This window comes from Aptenodytes patagonicus, chromosome 4 (genome assembly GCF_965638725.1).
Source record: "Aptenodytes patagonicus chromosome 4, bAptPat1.pri.cur, whole genome shotgun sequence".
NCBI classification, from domain to species: Eukaryota; Metazoa; Chordata; class Aves; order Sphenisciformes; family Spheniscidae; genus Aptenodytes; species Aptenodytes patagonicus.
The window spans coordinates 18,549-39,400 of NC_134952.1; the positions used below are offsets into that span (position 1 = coordinate 18,549).

Below are 20,852 nucleotides of genomic sequence, written 5' to 3' on the forward strand. Positions count from 1 at the left end.
GCGGGGGCAGCGGGGCAGCGTGGGGCCGGGAGCATGGCTCGGCGGCCACGGGGAGAGGAACCGGCCCCGGCGCAGCCGTGGTGGGGCTGCTGGAAAATGAACTAAAATGGAGCTCGAAGGTTCCCGTTTCGGTGCCCGGGGAGAGCGGGCTGCAGCGGCCGTGGCCGTGGGTGCTGCCCAGGCCTGCCTGGAGGCTGAGCCTGCCGGCAAGGGCAGGGATGGGGTCTGGCGCTCGTGGCAGCTGGACCCACGCAGAACAGGAGGGGAGAGCTGCTGGGGAGGAGAAAGAAGAGGAGGAGGAAGGAGGATGCCTTGAGTACCCAGGGCGCGCACCAAGTCAGCGGGGTGCGGGTACCTCCTGCCAGCGGCTCCGGGGACCACGGCGATGGGGAGGAGGGGGAAGGACACGATGCTGCTGGGCGCTAACAGCGAGCAGCGGCCCTGGCGAAAGGGGAAGGCTGGGGCTGGTCCTGCCCCCGTTGAGTTCAAGCAGCTTTCCTGGGGCTGGTCTTCAGTTAAAAGGGAAGAAGGAAAAAGAAAAGCCCCCTTTTTTTTTTTGTTTTTTTTTGCTTCTTGCGTATAAAACAAGCGGGAAGGGGCTGTGCCTGATCTAAAGCACAAACCCAGAAGCTGCCTCTTCCTTCGAGGAAGACTGGCTGGGAAGCGCAGGCGGCACTGGGACGGGCACGGAGCTCACGTACCGAGCGGGGCTGATCCCGCAGGCTCACTCTGCCACGGCAGGCTGCTCCGTGCCCGGCTCCGCCAGCACGGTGTCCCAGCAAGGCTCCTCCGCACGCCAACGGCCTCGTCCAGCAGCAGGACGAAGCCGTGGGGCCAGGCGCTGGGGTTTGCAATACCCTGTGTCCAGCCGGGGGAAGAAGCAGCAGAAGAGGCAGTGGCCTCCATGCTGGGAATCCTCCTCCCCTGGCTTTCAAATTTTTTTTTTTAAATTTTATTTTCTGGGTGCCAAGTTCCCGACCAGGCATAAACCGGAGCCGTTTCCTCCCCCAGCCATTTCAGGCTCTGCCCAGCCAGCTCCACGGGAGCCCCAGCCCCTGGCAGAGGATGCTGGAAGCCGGCCCCGCAGCGGAGCCGAGCGGAGGGAACGGTACCGTCGCGGGGGTGAAGGAGGAAAATCCTCCAGGAGCTTCCCACCGGGGCCGAGACATCAGACGAGCTGGTGTTGGAGACCCTACCCCTTCTCCAGGCAAGACTTCTGCACTGCTCAGTTCCAAAAAGTTTATTTTTAATAACGCATTGTCTGAAATTTACAGCACGTCAGAGGGTTGGGGGTGGGTTTTTTTTGTAAGAAATCAAACAGAAACCAGAGAAAGGGGCTGGGGGTGTGTGTGGGGGGGAAACTGCGCTACCGCTACAAAAGAAGTTTGCCCAGCGTACAGCTGCCCTTCCCCGCGCCCCGGATCACGTCCCGCAAAGCCCCGGGGCACGGCCTGAGCTCCGGCCCCGGAGCGGAGGGAGCCTCCGGCAGCTGGAGGCGACCGCGCAGGCGCTGAAGGCACGGGTTGTACCGGGAAACAGGAGAACTCAACCCAAACCAACCCATACCTCTGGGCAGCAATATTTAAGATGACGGGCACCTATTTAGGTGGGCACCTTCAACAGGCTGCCGGCTCCAGCTGCGGTAGTGTCAGGGTTTAGTGCTGGTTTTAAGACCGGCAGCCAGAGGCGGGAGATCTGTTGAGTTACGGAGCGGACTGTAACAGAGAGCAGCCGAGTTAAATCAGCTCAAACCTCCGCTCGCCATTAGTGTGTTTGCGGTCCGATAACCCCGGGCCCTCCCGCTGAGCTCGCCGCCGGCGGGAGCTGCGGCCGCCGGCTTTGCTGTGCCGAGCTAATGGAGACGGAGCAAGCCCTCGGCTGTCGAGTGGCCATTAGCTTCCGTCTCTGCAAACCCCGCAGGGACCTGTAATCCCCCTCCATTAACTACTCCGTTTAAGTAAAGGGAATACTGGAAGTAACTGCACCCGGGAGGCGAGATTTACACGGATGAGCAAGAACTCACCCCAAACGTTACTAGAGCCAGTAACTACTTTAATCGTTAGGCTACTCCCCTCACCGAGGAGCTCCTGCTTCCTCTGGATACAGATTTCTGACCCCGGCTCTCCAAAGGAGCCCACGCTAAGGACATGATTGAAAATACCAGGAGCGCCCAGGGCCGTGGTTCGGGGAGCTGAAGCCCAGCCAGCTCCTGCCGATGGGGAAGGAGGTCCCCAAGAGCAAGTTCACCCGACAGGCACGGATGCTGCTCACCAACAGCCGCTCCGGCGGCTTTGCCTTGAAGGCCACCCGCCACCAGAGCCTCAGCAAAGGGCACCGCAGGGACCAGCACGAAGACGCTGCCCACCACCTCCTCTGTCTACGTCTGCGGGTGCTCCTCGGGGCTCAGACTCATCTTGGCAGAGGGTCCTTCTCCCAGGGAGGCTGCTTGACACCAACTCCCCACCGCTCCACTCTGCTGAGAACGGGCTCTAATGGGTTTTTCTCGGATTTATTTCAATGAGAAAGGAAGGTACGGATGCTTCAGAGCCACAGCCCATAGTGCTGGATAAGCTCAAGAGCTGGGGGGGGGGGGAATTCTTTAAGAAGACGTATTTTGTAGGAGCAGCCCTTCCCTTGGGAAGGACAGCCGGGGTGGTGTCTGAGGGGTCTGGTCTCTCCTAAGAGCTCCCGCAACCGATTAAGCAGGCAGGACTCTCATCTACCAGCAGAGAAGCGTATGAGTTGGTGTTCAGCACCTACCGGCGAGCTCGGGCAGGCTGCTGCTTGGAGGAATTTAGGGTTTACAGTCTTGTTACACTTCACTTTTCCTTTAGCGAAAGAAATCCTGTTTAACGGAAACAGGGAAAGCCAGCGCGGCTCCTGGCCCAGGCTCGCCGCCTCTGGGGAGGGAGCAGGCGGGCAGGGGGATCCCTACAAATTCTACTTAAACAAGAAAACATGACTTTTCCACTAGCAGGTTTGAAGCGCGCGTTGAAATGGGCCTCTGAAGCAGGGGGAGTGCTGGACTCCAGGGCAGACCTAAGGGCTGCAAGTCCTAGAAAGCAAAAACTGGCAAAAAAAAAAAGTGATAGACGATACAAAGGGAGAGTTTAAAAAAAAGGAAAAAAAAGAGAAAAAAAGGAAAAAAAAGGTACTTGAAGCGTAGAGCAAGATTTCGCCACATTGCAGCAACTCCGCTACGGCGCAGAGTCCAGCCGGGGGCCGATCCCCCTCCCTGCTTCCCCCCCGCCACCTTCCCCCGGAGCAGGGACACAGTCTTTCCAAAGCCTGCCTTGACGGTCAGTACTTCACGCCGGGCACAAACTCCTTGGCATCTGGATTCAAGTTGCTTTTGCTCTGGAAGAGAAGAGGGAAGGGGGGGGGGGCCCCATCAGCGGTCCGAATACCGGCACCCCCCCGCCAAGCATCCCTCCGCGGACCCCCACCCCGAAGGCGCCCTGTCCCGGCAGCCGCTTGCCAAGGATGCTCTTCCAGCCACGCAAGCAGGTTTTCACCACTCTAAACCTCTCTATGGGCTCGGGGCGCTCAGCACCCCTGGAGCACACCTGGCTGGTCCTCCCGTGCCTCTCCAGCCTGCCAGGACACCCCGGCTCTGCCCAAAAGGCAAGAGAAGTCCCAGCTTGCCCTGGGACCAGAGCCCAGCTCACGCGCGAGCGGCAGCCCCATCCCTCGACTTCTGGAGAGCAAGTTCTGCAAAGCTGGATACTTTTGTCTTTAGGAAACGCGGCTAAAACGAACAGCCTCGCGGAAAACTCCAGAATGCGTCGTCACCGGTGCATTATCACCAGCTCTTGCACCGACACTCCCTCCCCCCCCGGCCAGTAAGGAAACCCCCCATGGAAATGCCCCCCCTGCTTCCCAGGACAGGTCCTCTGCTCTTCGCCAGACCTCGCAGCACGTCCTCCAAGGCCCTTACCAGAATGTCCTCCGAACTGTGGCCGTCGCCGACGGAGAGCCCGTTCAGCTGCTGCTGCAGCTGCCCCATGCCCTGGGGCAGGTCGCGCGATGGAATGAACCAGTCCTGGTCTTCCTCCTCCAGCATCTCCTGGAAGCAGCGGTCGAGGAACTCCTGCTCCTGCAGCTCCTCCTCCACCTGCCCAAACACAGCCGTCAGTCAAGGAACAAACGACCCGTCTTGGCGTTTTCCATACGCTGTCCCCACCTGGTAAAAGCGGAGCCTGCAACGTGCCTACCTCACCTCGGTACCCGTCCGTGCCTCAGAAACACTGCGGTAGAGCCCGAGTTATATTTCAAACCTAGACGAACGCAGCTTTGTCGACTTGCCTGTAGCCAACCCCAGGATGTGCGAGGGCACGACACCCGGGCACCTTTCGAGCGGAGCAAAGCCGCGCTCAGGCATCGCTTCCCGGCCACTGCAGACCGCCGGGGCGGGGAGATGCAGCCTGCGAGGCTCACGGCACCGGGCGAATCCGGAAGGGAACCGGACGGGATTTACGGGACGTCCGGACGCAGCAGCGCACGCACAGGATTTCAGGCTGCCAGGCTCCAAGCAGCGCTCGCTGCAGAACGAACGGGGTGGCTAATAAAGTCACAACCGGGAAGCAGCGCTAGGGGTGCGCGTCGTCGTGCGGATCCTCCGCTACGGAGCGATGCGGTAGCTCTGCCAGCCCGTATTTTGCTGTCTTGCTTCCCGTACTTCTCCGGTTCGCTAAACCGGCTCCGCTCAGCCCCCTCGGCGGACCGGTGCTCTGCAAGCACCGACGCAGGGTGGCAGTCGGCTCCCGTCGAGTGCACCACGGATGACGCCATCTCCGCTGCAGGAAAACTCCTCCCGAGGCCGAGGAAAGCCGCAGGACCTGGCTCGGGCTCCCGGCGCAGGGGAGCGCAGGCAGGAGAGACGGGCAGGAGGGTGGGCCCGGGGGTCCCGTCCTTACCCTCGAGCAGGCACGTACCGTTAGTGGGTCGCATTAACCAGCTGCTCCCATCTTCCGGGCTGGTTTTCTCTGGATGCCGACTGGAGCAAAGCAAGCGAGGCAGGGAGCTGGGCAGCCCGTGCCGCCGGCGGCCTCCTGCTAAACAGGCACGTGGTCGCCAGAAAATGAGCAGACGGGGCGACAGCCAGAAAACAGCACGGTTTTGAGCAGCTGTTACTGAGGCCAAGAGGGCCGAGTGAATCCATGAACCGCAAAATGCTCTGAAGAGCTTAAACCCTTCCATTTCACCAGAAAGCAGAAACTACAATCAAAACTGGCTTCCTGGGGGGGAAAAAAAAAAGAGGAGCTCTGCAACCCACCACGCCCCGTACTGCAGCCTCTGAGCTGGGGACGGGCCGGCAGCCCCTGGCACCGGTGGGCTGCCGGGGTCCCACTGCCCCACCACGGCGTTTACAGAGACCTGCCCGTCAGAAACGGCGTGGGAAGGTAACCCCGGTAAACCTACGGCGCTATCCACTTTCAGGTTATTCACCGCCAGTCCCTGCTACGTTTTAAATCACATCCAGGAAAACTCCTTGCGAGGGTTGCGAAAAGCTCTCTCCTGGTAAAGCTCTCTCACGGTAACCAGGCCTTGGACGCTGTCTCCAGCCTCGGCGACTGGAGGGCTGCTCTCCACCAGCCTTAGAAACCGGTTCGGGGCAGGGGAAAACCCCCTTTACTGCTAGCGAACCGTACCATCGCTATTCTCAACTGGGTTTCCAGAGGCTGTCCTTGAAACGACGTGCTGGCACTAGCACGTGAAAATAGGATATTTTAAAAAAAAAAAAAAAACAACCAAACCCAAACCAACCACCCCAGGACTGCTGGCTCGCCCCGGCAGGTGACGACGGCGAGGACCGCCCTGGGATCCTGCACTTCTCCAGGGCACTGGACGGAGAGAGCCCAGAGCTTTGTGCATCTCGCGACACTTCAAACCCAGGTGAATATTCCCTCTCCTCCGAGCCTCGGTGCTGCCGGCCGTACTCTAACCGCAGCCCAGCAGCACCCCGTTTCCCTTCCCACACCGGAGCCTTTTCGGTGCACGCAACCGGCCGTCGGGGCCAACGCCAGCGCCGGCTGCGCGCCGGGGACGCGGTGACGACGTCGGTCCTGGACCGGGGGACAGGGAGGGAGAGATCCTGGACACGCTCGCACCTGTACCTACCTGCTACCCCCTCTAGCCAGAAACCACGAACTCCTTTGCACCGCATCGCGACGTCCTGAACCAGGACAGAAAGGGCTTAGTATCGGCTCAGGGCTCTTCTTTGGCTTCTTGTGGTATTTAACGCAGCTCTGTCACCTCCTGCCCCAGGCCCTTCGGCACCAACCTCACCTGCTGTCAGCACAGTTTCTTCTCAGCACAAGAGCCCACCACTCCCTTTTTGCCCTCTGGGATGTGCTGGCTCCATGGGAAAAGGAGCGTCGCTAGCATAAATAAGGGAGGAGCGTGCCAAGGAGCCCGTGGGTTTCTGAAAACACCTGCCTGTTCCCCTTGCTCAGTGCCCGGACGGCAGAAACCCTTGCAGGGGCGGGGGGGCAAGGAAGCAGCGTGGCTTCAGAAAGCTGAGGAAGATGGAAGAGAAAGTGGGTCTGGGGGAAGATTCAGCCCCAGGTCTTACAGCAGCCCCAAGCCACTGGGGCTTGCACGTGAAGGCGGCAGAAGCCACCATCGCCACTGAAAGGGACGTGCCTGCTGTCCCCCACCCCGTGGCCCCCATCGCCGGCGTCTCATCCTCTCCCGGGGACACTCGGGAGCGACTCCGGCCAGGCAGCAGAACGGAGCCAGACGAGAGGCACGAGGCGCAGCGTCCCAAGCCAAGCCCCACGAGTACCCGTGCCGGCCTGAGGATGGCTTCTTCCAGGAGCGCTGCCTTCCGACGGACGAAGATCCTGGCGCAGGACAGCTCTCCCTACCCCGGCCGGTGCCCCACCAGCAGACACATGGAATTCAAAGCCCTTAAAGAGGGACTCCAGCGTCTGTACGAACCGTTTTCCCCCGAGCAGCATTTCACCAGGAGCTGGATGAAGGGCTGAGCTCCCAGGGCATCGCTGAGGAGCTGAAGGGCAAAAGCGAGGGCTGGCAGACCAGGAGAGCACGGGCGAGTATCTCGGCGACACAGTGCCCAACACAGGGAAGCCCTGAGGTCTTGGCTCCGTCTTCCTCCTTCCTCCATCTTCCTCTGCCTGCACATGCTCCCCTCCGCCTTGCCTCGGCCGCCGCTCCTCCGCCCCGGGACGCTCCCTCCGGCAGGGAGCTGCAGTACGGCTTGCTTTGCACTTTGCCTTCATCAGGCTTTTAATCAAGACGGCGCTTTACAAACATTAACTAATTAATCTAGCACATTTCCATCAGCACAGCTGCTTGTGGGGGCCAGCTGCCGCCTAAAAAACAAAGGCTTTGAGTCACAGCCCGCTAACAGTTGCTAACGTGGTGCGGGGCGGCACAAGGCTGCTGCTGCTGCTGCACGCTCACCAGGAGTTACTGTCAGCGGGCGGCTGCAGTTTCCTCCTGTGGGAACAAGACTTAAGTATTACCATATGGAGATTTTCTGCTGAGAACACCAGTAAAGCTGATGAAATCCTCCTTTGGCGACCGGGAGTGCGGTGGGGACATGAAATCCCTCCGCCCAGCCTGCCCGCAGCTCGGGCGGTCCCTCCCTGCCAGTCTCCTGACACCCCGGTGATGGGAGTCTGGTGCTTGGCCACGCTCGTGGGGACGTTTCAGGGAGGGGACAAGTGTCCAGGAGACTTCAGGTTTCCTGCCAGTAGCACAGCTCAGCCAGCTGAAGGGGCAAGCTCCTTCCTCGGCCAGTTCAAGCCGGCCGACTTCTCCCCAGCTACTGGGATGATGGCAGGAGGGACCAGCGAGCCTCCAGCAAGCTCGTCCCCGCTGCCCTGGCATTTGGATGAAGACCCAAAGCAGAAGCACGAGGAAGACGCTATGCGGCTGCTCCCTCTGCTCCAGCTCGCGGGGTCGCGTCGTTATTCCACAGGCAAGAGCTGTTCAAATCCCACCACGATCTACCAGAAGCTCTCGAGAGCTTAGCTGGCCATTTTGGACGCAGCATCTGGTGGCCAAGGCTCCTACCAAGTGGTCTGGCTGCTCCAAGCGTGTTTGGAGCAGCTTTGTGCAAAGTGCAAAGCAGTGAAAACGGTCCGTTTTCACTGAAATGGAGACTTCTACCCGAAATGGGAGGTACTAACTGCAGGAACTCATTGCTGAGATAGCCAGGCTACAAATGCTCTCAAATTTTGAGCACTGATTTTTACGCTGGTCCTCTCCTTCCAGCTGAGCGTGCGGAAAGCGCAGGTCTCTGTTATCACAGCAAAGCAGAGGAGAAGATGACGGTGCCGTCACTGTCCCTCTGAGAAAGATGTGAGAGGGTCAAAGGCATCGTGAGGTTTCTTTTTTTCCCCGACTTTATCCATCGCATGTCCTTACAAGCAGATCCAACATAAACAGGATGACTCTTCCCTTGAGCCGAGAGCCACCGTCTCCGTGCAGGGCCCGCGCCGGCTGTGACTCACACGCACTTCACGGTGCCCACCAAAGGCCACCTTTCCCTCTCCTCTACCCTCACCTCACTTTTAGCGGCAAAAACGCGGAGCTGGCGACCACCCTCCCGGTCTTACCTGTCTGTTGAAGTCTTCTTCGTTCTCCATCCACATGTACTCTGCAAAGGGGTTGTTTTCCTTTTCATCGTGGCCGTTCACTACTTGGTCCTCTTTGGATTTGGGACTGGACGCCGTCGTACTGGCGAGGTCGGAGCCATTCATCATTACTGATTCTGTGAAGAGAAACAAGGGGGTGAGGGAGCTGCCGGGGACCCCTGTGCCCCAAAACCTGTGCTGGCCGCCCAGCTCCCAGATGGACGCTCGCCGCTGGCCACGCTGATGGGTGACAGCTCAGGCTTCCCGCACAAGAACCTGCTGCTTCCAGGCTGCTTTGTTCGAGGCACGGCGCTATTCCCGACTCCTCTTCTCTCCTCAAAAGCCCTCCGAGCAGCACTACACCTCCCCGGCAGGGGCAGCGTTTATTTTTCACGGTTTTGACCCGTCAGGGATAGTCTGAACATACTTGGTCTGGACTTAGAGCAATGGGTGACCTGACCAGCAGCTCCTGGAGAAGTTGTGAACAGGGCTTGGACAGGCACCGGCACCCCAAACCCCGTCCATCCATCCGATTTATTTTAAATCTGCCACAAAATACACCAAAAGACCACAACTGGGTTATCACTGCAGTCAACATATCAACACCACGGAGGCAGATTGCCCCCTACCCCAAAATACTGAATTTTTTGGCAGAACATATGCACGCCAGTTCACGTCCCTTTATCTCTGCCGTAATTTCTTTATTTTTAGAGGGCATTTCGCAAAAGCCTGTTGGTTTGCGACATGAAGGCTGCCTTTTTCTAAAGCAGGCATTCGGAGTCCCAGGAGCACGGCCTGAAGCAAGACAAACCTTAGGGAGTCCCAAAACCCGCCTTCCGAAAGGCTCCCGGGAACAGACAGAGAGAGACACACACAGACATAAATGAGACGATAATTCAATAGCGAAACGCGGACTAAGGCCGGCACAACCCTGCTGAAAAACGTCCGAACATCACGTAACGACATCCCAGCTGTACGTTTTACCCTCCCCTGGTAAAGGCTTTATCTGGAGCTGAGCCGCGTCCAGCTCCAGCCCAGCACTGGGGCACAGGGACGAACGGGAGAGCATCCCGCGCGAGCAGGGGCTGGAAAACACGACTTCGTGGGACGAGTGGCAGGAGCGGGTTGCTTTGGTCTCGAGGAGGACGAGAGCCGGGGAGCCCCACACAACAGCCAGTTGGACCAGATGACCGTCGTAGGTCCCTTCCAGCTGAAATATTCCATACTACTCCAAGCCCTTTAGGTACAGAAGGAGGTTGCGGAAAAATCAGTCTTTTGTCCTTGTGGATACAGAGGGGCTTTTCCATTTTTGCAGCAGTAGAAACTGGATTTGGAAGGGGAATGGGGTCGGGGAGACCACTAGCGACGACGGGAACTAATACCCTTCGCAGGGGGACAAGCCTCTCCCCAAAACCTTCAGGGAACAGTTAGTGATGGGCGCCAGGGGGGTCCGGGTATGCCTAATCCTGCTTGAGGAATACGAAGACAGATTAGACGACCTCTCAGAGTCTCCGCGAGCCCCTACAAGGCTGTGAGAGCAAGCAACGTCCCTGCCGGAGCCCGGTCTTTTCTGTCTCCACCCGGGGCACAGCTGCCCTCAGATCTGCCTGCCAGCAGCCCCCCCAGTCACCCAGGAGCGGGGATCCCACGTTACTCCTTAAATGCAGCCTGCTGTAGGGGCCAAGCAGATTATTCTTATTTCGGGGAGGAATCTGAAGCACAGACAAGCACACGAGAGCTGTCCCACGTTACTCTCCAAAAAGCAATCCCATCAATAACAAAGGTGCACAGCCCTTGGGTCCCCAGCAGCGGCACAGCTTTAACACAGCTGCTCCCGGGCAAAGAAAAAAGGGGGGGGAAAAAAAAAAAGGGGGGGAAAAAGAAGAGCAGCAAGGCCCTCAGGCTGCCTGCAGCCTCGGGACGCGGCACCAGGCCACACTGAAGCAGCCTTTGTTATCTGCAGAGAAGCAAGAAAGGCTCCGAACCAAGCATGGAAACGTAAACCGCGCCAAAGCCAACACGGCGGCTCTCCCATGATCAACGAGACTTATTGACGACAGACAGCTCAAGTCTGGCAGGGGAGAGTCGCAGGGCAGGCGGGAGGGGGAACAGAGCCCGCAAAGCAAGCGAAAAGGCACGAAAGGTTTGGACGGGGGAGCTCTCCCTCCTTCCCTGCCCGCTCCTCTCGCCGCCAGCAGAGATGTTTGCACAGGCAGAGCCCGGAGCTCAAGGACACACGAGTTTTGAGGAGCCGGCGGGGTTCACTGCTTACGTACGGCGTCCGGAGCCGGGTCCTCCGCGCAGACGGGCAGGATCGGTGCTGGGTCGAACCGAAAGCCCTCCCGCTGCCCTGCTGCAGATCAGGCAGCTGCTGTCAAGAGACGAAGCGAGGTGCCTGTGCTGGTCCAGCGGCTCCGTACCAGCCGCTGCAGAGAACGGTTTAGCTGGAGAAGCAGCACGGGTAGAGGAGGGAAGGTTTTTCCAATGTTTTAATTTTATGGGTTTTATGTTTCTTTTGTTTTTTTTTTAAAAAGAAATAAAAACCTTCCTCTCCCTCCCCAAGACTCCACGCTCCTCACTAATCTGGCTGCAAAGAGACCTTGCTCCCGTGGTGCCGGCTCTCGGCAGAGCTTTGCAGCTTTTTCTGAACAGCAAAGGGGGTTTTCCCCGAGCGTTTGGCGTGGGTGACCCAGGACCTGCGGCATGGCCGTGGGGAGCTGCGGGAGGAGGAGAGGCAGAGGAGGGCGGCTGGCCCGGCGCGGCGAGGAGGGCGGCGTGCTGTGGTTTGGGAGCAGAGAGATGAAAGGACGGCTTGTGTCTAGTTTCCCTCCCAGGTTTATAAGGCAGCAGCAGGACCTTCATCGCTGTTCCCATCGGCAGGACAGGTTTTTCAGGCGGACGGGGAGCAGCAAAGGCAGCAGCTCTCAGCACAAACAGATCGTAACAGCAGAGCAGCCCTGAGCGCTGCCGGCATCCCAATGTCCGTGCAGAGCCTGCAGCCCCTCGGCCATCCACACGTCCCACTTCAGTGCCTGGAGCAAACTGAAGGGCTCCCGTGGGGCAGGCAGGGTCCGGGGATGCCGGCCGAGCTCGGCTTCCCGATTTCGGCTTCCACCATCCCCTAAGGGGCAGACGGAGGGGCCGGGATCCCCAGCTCGGAGAGGCCAGCACGGACATTTAAGCGTCACGGAGCGAGACAGGAGCCCTTCTGCAGAGCGGTGCCCCTGCGCTTCGCTGGGAGAAACGGCAGGCAGCGAGCGGCAGGCAGGAGAGGCAGGCTGCCCCGCAAGCCGGTCCCTGCCGGGGGGTGGCTCCTGCCTGCACGTCCACTGGGAATGCCCCGGGCGAAAAAAAACTCACCGAAGAGGAAGACAGGCACCCAAATCTCCCGTCGGTGCTGGCCGGTACAGCGCGAAGGGCAGCGGGTACCCAGGGGCAGAGGTACACACACAGACAGCGACGGCACAGCAGCGACCTATGTGATGCACCGCTTCGGCAGCCCAAACACAAAAGGGAAAAAAAAAAAAAAAACAAACCCAAAAACCCAGCCAAAGTGGTTTTTTTTTTTTTAATCTCCCATTTTTCACAGCTGGGTCTCAAGGACCCAAGGTCACGGTCTTCCCCCATCAGCCGGCGCTCGGAGCATGCCAGCAACCCCTCGCAGCAGCCCCGGCCGTGCAGAGCCGTCCCCGCCTGGAAAAACGCCTTCCAAGGGTGCATTTTCCAGTCTGGCCGAGCCAGGCTCAATGTATGTTTTGGTCTGCGTGCTATTTATCTGAGTCACTGGAGCAGCGCTGTAACTGTCAGCCTGTTGACGCTCTACCAAGTACGCACAGCGCCAGGGTGATTTTGATATATTGCTGAGACGCTGCAGCAAGCTCGCTGCTCTGAGCCACGGCTCTCCATTAAAACTAAAATAAATAAAAAAAAATCTGCTTTCTTATAATGAAGGCTGCTTGGATTTGTGTCTCCCTTCCCCTGGAAAATTAAGTAGATCCAAAAAAAAAAAAAAAAAAGTAATCTTCAACCTGGGGACTGAGAGCTCAGAAAACACATCCAGAGCACACAAACCACCTCCCGAGAGCTGCACGCCCTGATCCGGAGGACGGCAAATCCCGAGGAGCTACGCCGTGCGGCTGCCTGCAAGGCAGGGAGGCAGCCTGAGAGGTCCCTGCCAGCCTTTACAAACATCTTCGTCATTCTTAATGCTCCCATACTCGCCCGGGGCTGGAAGAGCAGCCTGGCAAGGTAGGTCTCCCTTGGAAAAGGTACTGGACAACATGAGCTGGGAAACAGTAATTCGGCCCCCGTTTGGTATTTGGGTGATGCTTAAAGGCTACGGATTTCACGGGACCTGACCCCAGCTGGGGCTACCAGGCGGTCCCGGCTCCGTTAGCCTGGAAATAGTCACCGAGGCAAATTAGCACAAGTGACCGAGACTTCCGAGGGCAAACTAATCAGCGCGGCTCCCACAGGAAGATGCCAACACACCACCACCGTCCCAACGCCGACGGCGTCTAAAGAGGATGGACTTTTTTGGAGGAAACACCCACGTTTCTGTGCGGACGTGTCTCTTAGCCCCTCCGCTGCTGCGCAGAGACAGCGCCGCGGTCCAGGCACAAGGCTGGGCATCGTCTGGCCCTGCTGCAGAGCTCGCTGCAGGGCCGTCAGCGTTCCCTGCCCTTCAAAGCCGAGGGGGAGAAGCAGGAGGCAGGATGCAGGAGCCAGCGGATGCGACGGCGGCTCAGGGCTGCCGGGGGCAGGTCTGCTCCCTCTGCCCCCGGCCCCTCACCCGACCCCTTTGGCAGCAGCGGACAAGTACTGCAGCTACCCGCCCTCTGCCCACCTCCCTGCCTCCCCTTCTGCAGCTGCGGTCTGATCCTGCAGGCACCGCGCTGGTGCAAAGCCCATTGAGGCAGTTGGGTTGTGCTACGTGAGACACGCTGCCCCGGCTTCAGAGCAGACGCCGCGAGGCCCAGCCGGCTGCCTCATCCCACCGGGCTCCCGCTCCTTGGAATTACAAAGCGGAGCAAGAGCAAGGTCCCCTTGTCACCGCGCTGAGACATCTGATGCAGGGAGGGCAGAGACTTTGTGAACTGAGTCGGCAGGAGGTGGGGAAGGACTCCTCAGAGCAGGCAGCACCCGAGCGGGGCATAAAAGGGGGCAGCCGACCCCGAGGGAGACAAGGCTGGGACAGAGGAGCGAGTGCGAGAGGACAGCAAGCCCAGAGGCGCAGGTACCCGCCGCGCTGCAAGAGGAGCGCAGGAGGCGAGAGCCTGATTGCAGAGACGGAGATAACGCAGGGCGATGCGGTCGGCGCGGCAGGGAAGCAAGCTGATCTCGCAGGCAAGCGTTTTTCCAGCGGCGAGCCACGTGGGGAGGGAACGGCAGGCAGGCGGTGCTGCATGTCCACCTCGAGCGGGTCGGGGGGCTGTGGCACCGTCCGGCGGGCGGAGAGGGGTAAGGACAAGGGGCAGCAGACGGCGAGATGGCACTGCGGTTGGAACGAACCGTCCTGGGAGGAGAGTGTACACGCAGGAACGCTTCAGGCTCCTGCGACGGAGCAGCATAAGGCATGGCGAGTTATTAATAATCTGGATAACGCACTTCGACACCCCGGAATCACACATACGGTTATCCGCTCTTTCCAGGCGGACCATTAGACCATTTCCTTACCTAATTCGGGAGGGTAACCCACGGCGGAACAAACAGGGTTAGTCACAGCAGGACTGAGGAACTCCTGGGAGGCAAGGCGCCCTTCGCGAGTCCCACTTCTGGCCGGTTTCTGCCCCTTTCTTACGCCAAGCGTGGCGTGAGCCACGTTCCTCCCCTTCGCCCCCAAAGAGTTAACAAGTCAGCACCAGACGGGAGAATCGAGCACAGCTGCGCGCTTGGCTGAAGTCGAGGGACATATGGTCCTCCTTACCCTCCCCAGGCTGGCGCGGCCAGAGCCAAAACCTTGGCGGAGGCCGCTTCGGCGGGGAGCGCCGGGTTACGTGATGGAGGAGGCCGGCCGGCCAGGGCTCCCAGCTCTATAAATAGCTATGGGAATCATTGTGTTTGCAGACGGGCTGGTCGTTCAGCAGGAAAACCCACCCAGCGCAACCCCGACTTCGGAAAATAAACCTGAGCCCTTCTTTCGCTGCGCACTTTCACGGCCCCTCTCCTTCCCAACCGCCCTGCAAGCGCTTCGGAGCACGGCTAGGTTTGCAAGGGCCGGCAGCACGAGGGAAGGCGAGAGGTTCGCGCTGCACCCCCAAAGCCTGCGCCGCTGCACCCTCATCCCAGCTGCACTTTGGGTTTAACACCACTCAAATTTCAACTTGTAGAGCATTCATAAAAAGAAACCCGCTGCTTTTCCCCCCCTCGACCAGTGCAGAAACGCTTCCCACAGAAGAGGCACACCGGAGCACGAGCAAATTGGTTTGAAGTCCTCGACCAGAAGCCCAGGACTGACCCGTGCCCAGGCAGCGCTGGGGCAGGGAGGGGAGGAGAGGGCCGGACGTTTTTGCAGGCCACCTCTCAACTCCTCCGAAGCAGCAATTAGAGAAGGGCAACTCGTTAGCCTGATTTCCCAAGAGTCCGGATTGTCCCGTTTCAGCTCGCACACGTACTTCTTCCCGCACTCCGCAGGTCGATCTGGTTCAGCCCCCCTTCCAACGCCCTCATTCCTTCCACTAGCTTCTCCTCCCGGCCACCCGCGCCTCGCACGGTAAACGTAGAGATTACCTTGCTCTAATCTCCGTTTACAGATAAGGCCTCTGCACCTCGGAGTCCCAAGCTGCACTTTTTATCTCCCAGCCGCGTAGATTTTTTCCAGCAGCCGTGAGCGTTGCCAGCTGCCCCGCATGGCACTTGCGATGTTCCTCCCCCCTCTCTGCTTCCAGCTGGGTCTCACCGGGGAACCCGGCGTGACTGGGTCTGGCTTTTTCTGCTAGGCTGCAATCCGGCTCGGGCCCAGCCCACGCTCCATCACCACCCTGACGTCTTTCAAGTATTTTTTTCCCCGGGGCTTCTCCTTCCTATTATACTGGCGCTTCAGGTTTATTCCCTACCACCGACGCTGAAGCGCTGAGCTGGCGAGCTGCTGCAGACCTTTGGGAGTCACCCGGCGCTCCCCGCTGTCTTCAGCCCTCTGTAATTAGAGGGCGTTAAAGTCTTCCAGGTTAGTCTGGACTTCTAATGTTAGGCTGGGCTCCTGGTACTCCCTTCTCGCCCTTGCTGGGCTACTGGGAGGCGGGGGTGGGTGCCGGTCCCTGCTCGCGGCCCGCAGCAGACGTGGAGCTTTCCATTTTCAGATATCTCAGTTGCTGAGGAACTGCATCCTATTTCCATCCCTGATCTGGGGGATAATCTCATCCTGTGCTACTTTAATCTGCATCCACAAGAACAATCCCCACTTTGCTCAGGCACAAAACGAAGTGCCGCCAGATCCCCCCCCCCCCCCCCCCCCCCGTCATTTTGAAACCACCAGAAACGTCGCACGCGCTCTTGAGCTGTGTCCAAGAAATGCCTAGAAACCCAATTTCAAATTCATCCTAAACACTGCTCTTCACTGAGCCACTTTTAATCTCGGGCAGAGATGACGCGTTCTGCACTGGGCAGCTCAGAGACGGGTCCCGCTGCTCACCAGGATTAACGCTGCGATACACCGCAGCAGCGATACGGCCAGCCGGCACCGCGCACGAGCCCGCGAGCAGCAGTATTCTGTAATTTCTCTAAGGGAATCGATCACAGAAATTTTAAAGACTTCAAAACAGAGCATCCACCAAGCAGCACCTTCCAGCTCCCCGGGGGCAGTCGCGGCCACTTCTCACCTGGGAGGGGAAACCTCCTGACGGGAGCCGGGAGATGCTCTTCCCACCGCGAGCTTCCCGCACAGGGACATCCACGGGGCAAGGCAGGGAGAACCTCGCCTTGCTCCCTGCCAGTCTGCAGTTTCTCCCTCTGAAGAGCTCCTGGGTGGCAGGCTGAGGGGACAGCCCTTTTCCCTTTTCCCTTTTCGCAAGCTCCCTGCCTGCCCGGGCACAGGCAGCGAGAACGGAGAGCAGAAAAAGCCAGCGGTGCAATTTCCGCGGCAGGGGCGGCTGGAAACGGGAGATCAGGGCAGCAAACTGAACGCTTTGCCAGGGCTCTCCGGATTTGCAGGAGCAGCTTTGTCCCTGTTTGCGCCGGAGGCCCGACACGGAGGCACCTTTCCAGGCACCTGTACTCACACCTCGGGCTTGGCCCGTCCCGGCGCCGGACGCGCGCCCTCCAGGCCATGGCTTTCACTCTGAGCGGGGAGACGGGGAAGCGAAGCGCGGCCAGGCTGAGCGGGCTAAGGCGGACGTGGCGATTCGACCCCCGTTCCGGGATCTCGGGTCTGGCACCTCGGCAGCTGGACCGCGCTGGCTCTTGCCGGTCCCTCCCTCGGACGGTGTGGCACGGTCACGGCTGCCGGGGCTCGGCACCCTTCTCCAGGCCGCCCAAAACCTGACGAAACGCTCCCTGTCAACACCAAACAAGAGCGGGCGCCGGGCGGGCTGGCTGGCGGCTGCCTTTCAGCAGCCTGGGATTTCGGCTGCCGACACCACCGGTGTGGATCAAATTAACACCGGGGTAAGGGCCGGCGCGATGACAGCGCCGGGGACGGACGGACGGACGTTGTCCTCGCGCAGTTGCGGTCCCCGGGGCGCCGCGGACCGGCCAGCCCAGGCTGGCGGGCGATGGATGACCCAGAGGTGAACGGCCGAGGGTCTCGCTTCACCGTCCTGCGGCCGGCCGTGAGGGGAAAACGAACGGCTGCTTCAAGGGAGGGGAAACAAGCCTGCTTCCCTCCTCGGCCGTTCGCTTCCAGAACAAAAGCCCGAAAGTTCGCGTGAAAAGCCCAGCTCCCCCTAACAGAGCGCGCCGATACACGATCCACCTGCGCACGGGCTGGCGTCTTCTGCCCGTCTCAAGTAAGTACGTGGGGAATCCTGCAAGGACACGCGTGCATCTTAGATACAGCGCACAGGCACGCCCGGCTCTCCCTTACTCAGCCTGGGAAAGGGCTGTCCCCTCAGCCTGCCACCCAGGAGCTCTTCAGGGGGAAAAAAACCCCAGACTTCTTCGCGCAGAAAGGAAACGTGGACATTTTCAACGCGATAAATTTCGTCTCGAGCTGTCAGGAGCCGAACAAACGCAACCGAGGGCTTCACGCAGCCTTTTCTGCGGCCTCTACGGCCAAGGCTGACAGAGGAACAAGGGTCCGGATCGGCCGTACTCCAAAGCGACGCAGCGCCCCGCGACATCCCATCAGGCAGTCACCACGTCAGACGCAGAAGTTCCCCCACCCGTCCGCGATGCTCCTGTAGCAATATCCGACTTGTCACCGCACGCCAGGCTGAAACCTGAAGAGCCAGCACGTAACAAAATATCTGAAGGGCACAAACCAGGAGCCGGCTACGCCACGCCGAGCCTGCCGGTGCCGCATCCCGTCCCCCATAAAACACGGCTGGCGGGGGAGCAGGCCGGCTCGTCTTCTCCCAGCCCAAACCCACCCGTGTGCCGCATCCCGAGCCCCCGCGGCACGGGCTTGGGCTGGTTTGTTTTTTTTTTTTAGCTAAGCTTGAGAAACCGGCTTCCACTCACCGCCATCCACAAGGGCAGCGCGTCGTGCCGCCCGCCTCCGGGTCGGGGGTCCCCTCCGGAGGGACGGCAGCGTGTGGGACCCCTGTGCCTGTCCCCGTCCCGTCCCCCCGGCCTGCTCCGCCGGAGCGGAGACCACTCCGTGGGAGCACGGGGGGGGGGGGGGGGGGCTTAGGAGGGAGAAGCCAGTCTCCCCCCCTGCCCCGTGGCTTTGCTGAACGCAAATCCCCTCCCCGCACGGCGGGGGGGGGGTCGGCAGGGCCGGTGGCACCGCTCCCCTCGCCTCGCCCCACGGGGCAGGGGGCCCGGCTCCGGGCAGAGAGGAGCCCGGGGACGGTTTCGGGAGCCTGCTCCCCGAGGGGGGCCGGGGGAGGACGAGGGGCAGGGCGGCGGGAGAGCGCCCAGCCGCAGCCTGGCAGGGCTTCGCCTCCCAGGGGAAGGAGCTCCTCCAGCGGCCCCGCGCTTCCCGCTCTCCGGCTTACCCCGGCCCGCGCGTCCCGGGGAAGGAAGCCCCCCCCCCGGCAAAACGCGGCGCCCGTGACCCGGTGGAGAGGCTGGGCCCGAGCTGCTTCGCTCCCGTCCCGGCAGCCCTCCCCGCCGGGCGCAGGCCGGAGCGCTACCCCGGACGAGGGCTTGCCGGAGCCCCGCGGCTGCGCTGGCGGAGGGTGCGAGGCGCGGCCGGGGCCTGCGAGCCTCGCTTCGATACGGGCCGGGCCGGGCCGGGCCGGCCCGCCCCGCGCCCGCCGGAGGCCCGCCAGCCCCAGACCCCCCCCCCCGGTGCTCGCTCCGAGAGGCCCGCAGGCTGCCGGGGACCGGTCGGGCCCGCGCCCAGGGCTCGTCCCGGAGCCCCCCCTCCCCGCACCCCGTACCTGCCGGCCGGGCCGGGCCGGGCCGGTGCCGCTCCGCGGGCGCCCGCCCTCCCCCTCCTCCGCCGCCGCCGCCGCCGCCGCCGCCGGACCCCGCCGCCGCCCGCCCCGCGCGGCGGGGACACGCCCACCCGCCCCGCCCTAACAGAACCCGGCATCCCATTGGCCAGACCCGCCACGCGTCCCCGCCCCCCCCGCGCTCAGCTCTAGGTCTGGTTGGGCGGGGCGGGGCGGGGCGGGGCGGGGGGGGGGGGGGAGCGCGAGAGTGTCGGTATTCCACCAGTCCGCTGCCACTCCAGCTTCTAGTCCCACCCGCCCTGCCGCCCTCTGATTGGAGACCCGGATCCGCCTCCTAGCCTCCGGATTGGTTAACCTCGAAGGGCCAGATTGGTTGGGCGCACGCGTCCCCCACGTGGGATCAGACAGGCGGGACCGTGGCGGGGTGGGCGTGGCCGGCCACAATGTAAATAACCACATCACCTCGCCCCTTCGCCCAGATCCTGATTGGCGGGCGCAGCGCCCAATGGGGAGAGGCGTCACAAGCCGCCCGCCCCGCCGCGCGGGAGTGCTGCTAGAGAGCCGCTGATTGGCGGGTTGATGTAAACACACCGAAGGGGCGGGGGATTCCCCGGGCACCCGCGCCCGAGGCGGGGCGGGGCGGGGCGGGGCGGGGCGGAGGGGCCGTTGTCACGTGGCGGGCGCGTGGCTCGGGGCGGGGGGGCCCCAACTTGCACCATCGGGGGGGGGGCACCTCGGGGGGCACCCAGCCCCGCACCCCCAGTTTGGGGGGTCCCCGGCCCTGCCCCCCCAGTTTTGGGGGCACTTCGGGGGGGGGGAACTCAGCCCCGCACCCCCGGGGTGGGGGGAGCCCCGGGGGGGACCCAGCCCCGCACCCCCAGTTTTGGGGGTCTCCAGCCCTGTACCCCCAGTTTTGGGGGCACCTCGGGGGGGGGAACTCAGCCCCGCACCCCCGGGGTGGGGGGAGCCCCGGGGGGGCCCAGCCCTGCACCCCCAGTTTTGGGGGCACCTCGAGGGGGGGGCACCCAGCCCCGCACCCCCGGGGTGGGGGGAGCCCCGGGGGGGGCCCAGCCCCGCACGCCCAGTTTGGGGAGTCCCTAGCCCTGTACCCCCCGTTTTGGGGGCACCTCGAGGGGGGGCACCCAGCCCTGCACCCCCAGTTTTAGGGGCACCTCGGGGGGGGGGCACCCAGCCCCGCACCCCCGGAGTGGGGGGAGCAGCGGGGGGGGGCCCAGCCCTGCACCCCCAGTTTTGGGGAGTCCCTAGCCCTGTACCCCCCGTTTTGGGGGCACCTCGAGGGGGGGCACCCAGCCCTGCACCCCCAGTTTTAGGGGCACCTCGGGGGGGGGGCACCCAGCCCCGCACCCCCGGAGTGGGGGGAGCAGCGGGGGGGGGCCCAGCCCTGCACCCCCAGTTTTGGAGAGTCCCTAGCCCTGTACCCCCCGTTTTGGGGGCACCTCGAGGGGGGGCACCCAGCCCTGCACCCCCAGTTTCAGGGGCACCTCGGGGGGGGGGCACCCAGCCCCGCACCCCCGGGGTGGGGGGAGCCCCGGGAGGTACCCAGCCCCGCACCCCCAGTTTGGGGGGTCCCCATCCCTGTACCCCCAGTTTTGGGGGCACCTGGGAGGGGTCCCAGCCCTGCACCCCCAATTTTGGGGGCACCTCGGGGAGGGGGGTACCCAGCCCCGCACCCCCGAAGTGGGGGGAGCAGCGGGAGGGGGCCCAGCCCTGCACCCCCAGTTTGGGGGGT

The 20,852-nt window shown here is 61.9% G+C and overlaps 1 protein-coding gene across 2 annotated transcripts; it reads right to left on the reverse strand.

The window, feature by feature from the left end:
* Positions 1 to 1,225: 1,225 nt before the first annotated feature.
* PAIP2B (poly(A) binding protein interacting protein 2B) lies at positions 1,226 to 19,138 on the reverse strand. Of its 2 annotated transcripts, none has more exons than XM_076335611.1 (4): positions 19,088 to 19,138; positions 8,589 to 8,743; positions 3,938 to 4,114; positions 1,226 to 3,357 (listed from the first exon to the last, which is right to left on the reverse strand). In XM_076335611.1, exons 2-4 carry the CDS (start codon positions 8,733 to 8,735, stop codon positions 3,301 to 3,303), a joined length of 381 nt encoding a protein of 126 aa, XP_076191726.1. In that variant the 5' UTR covers positions 8,736 to 8,743; positions 19,088 to 19,138; the 3' UTR covers positions 1,226 to 3,300. The 2 variants fall into 2 exon arrangements, with proteins under 2 accessions (XP_076191726.1, XP_076191727.1); XM_076335612.1 differs by lacking the exon at positions 19,088 to 19,138 and adding an exon at positions 15,336 to 15,484.
* Positions 19,139 to 20,852: the final 1,714 nt, after the last annotated feature.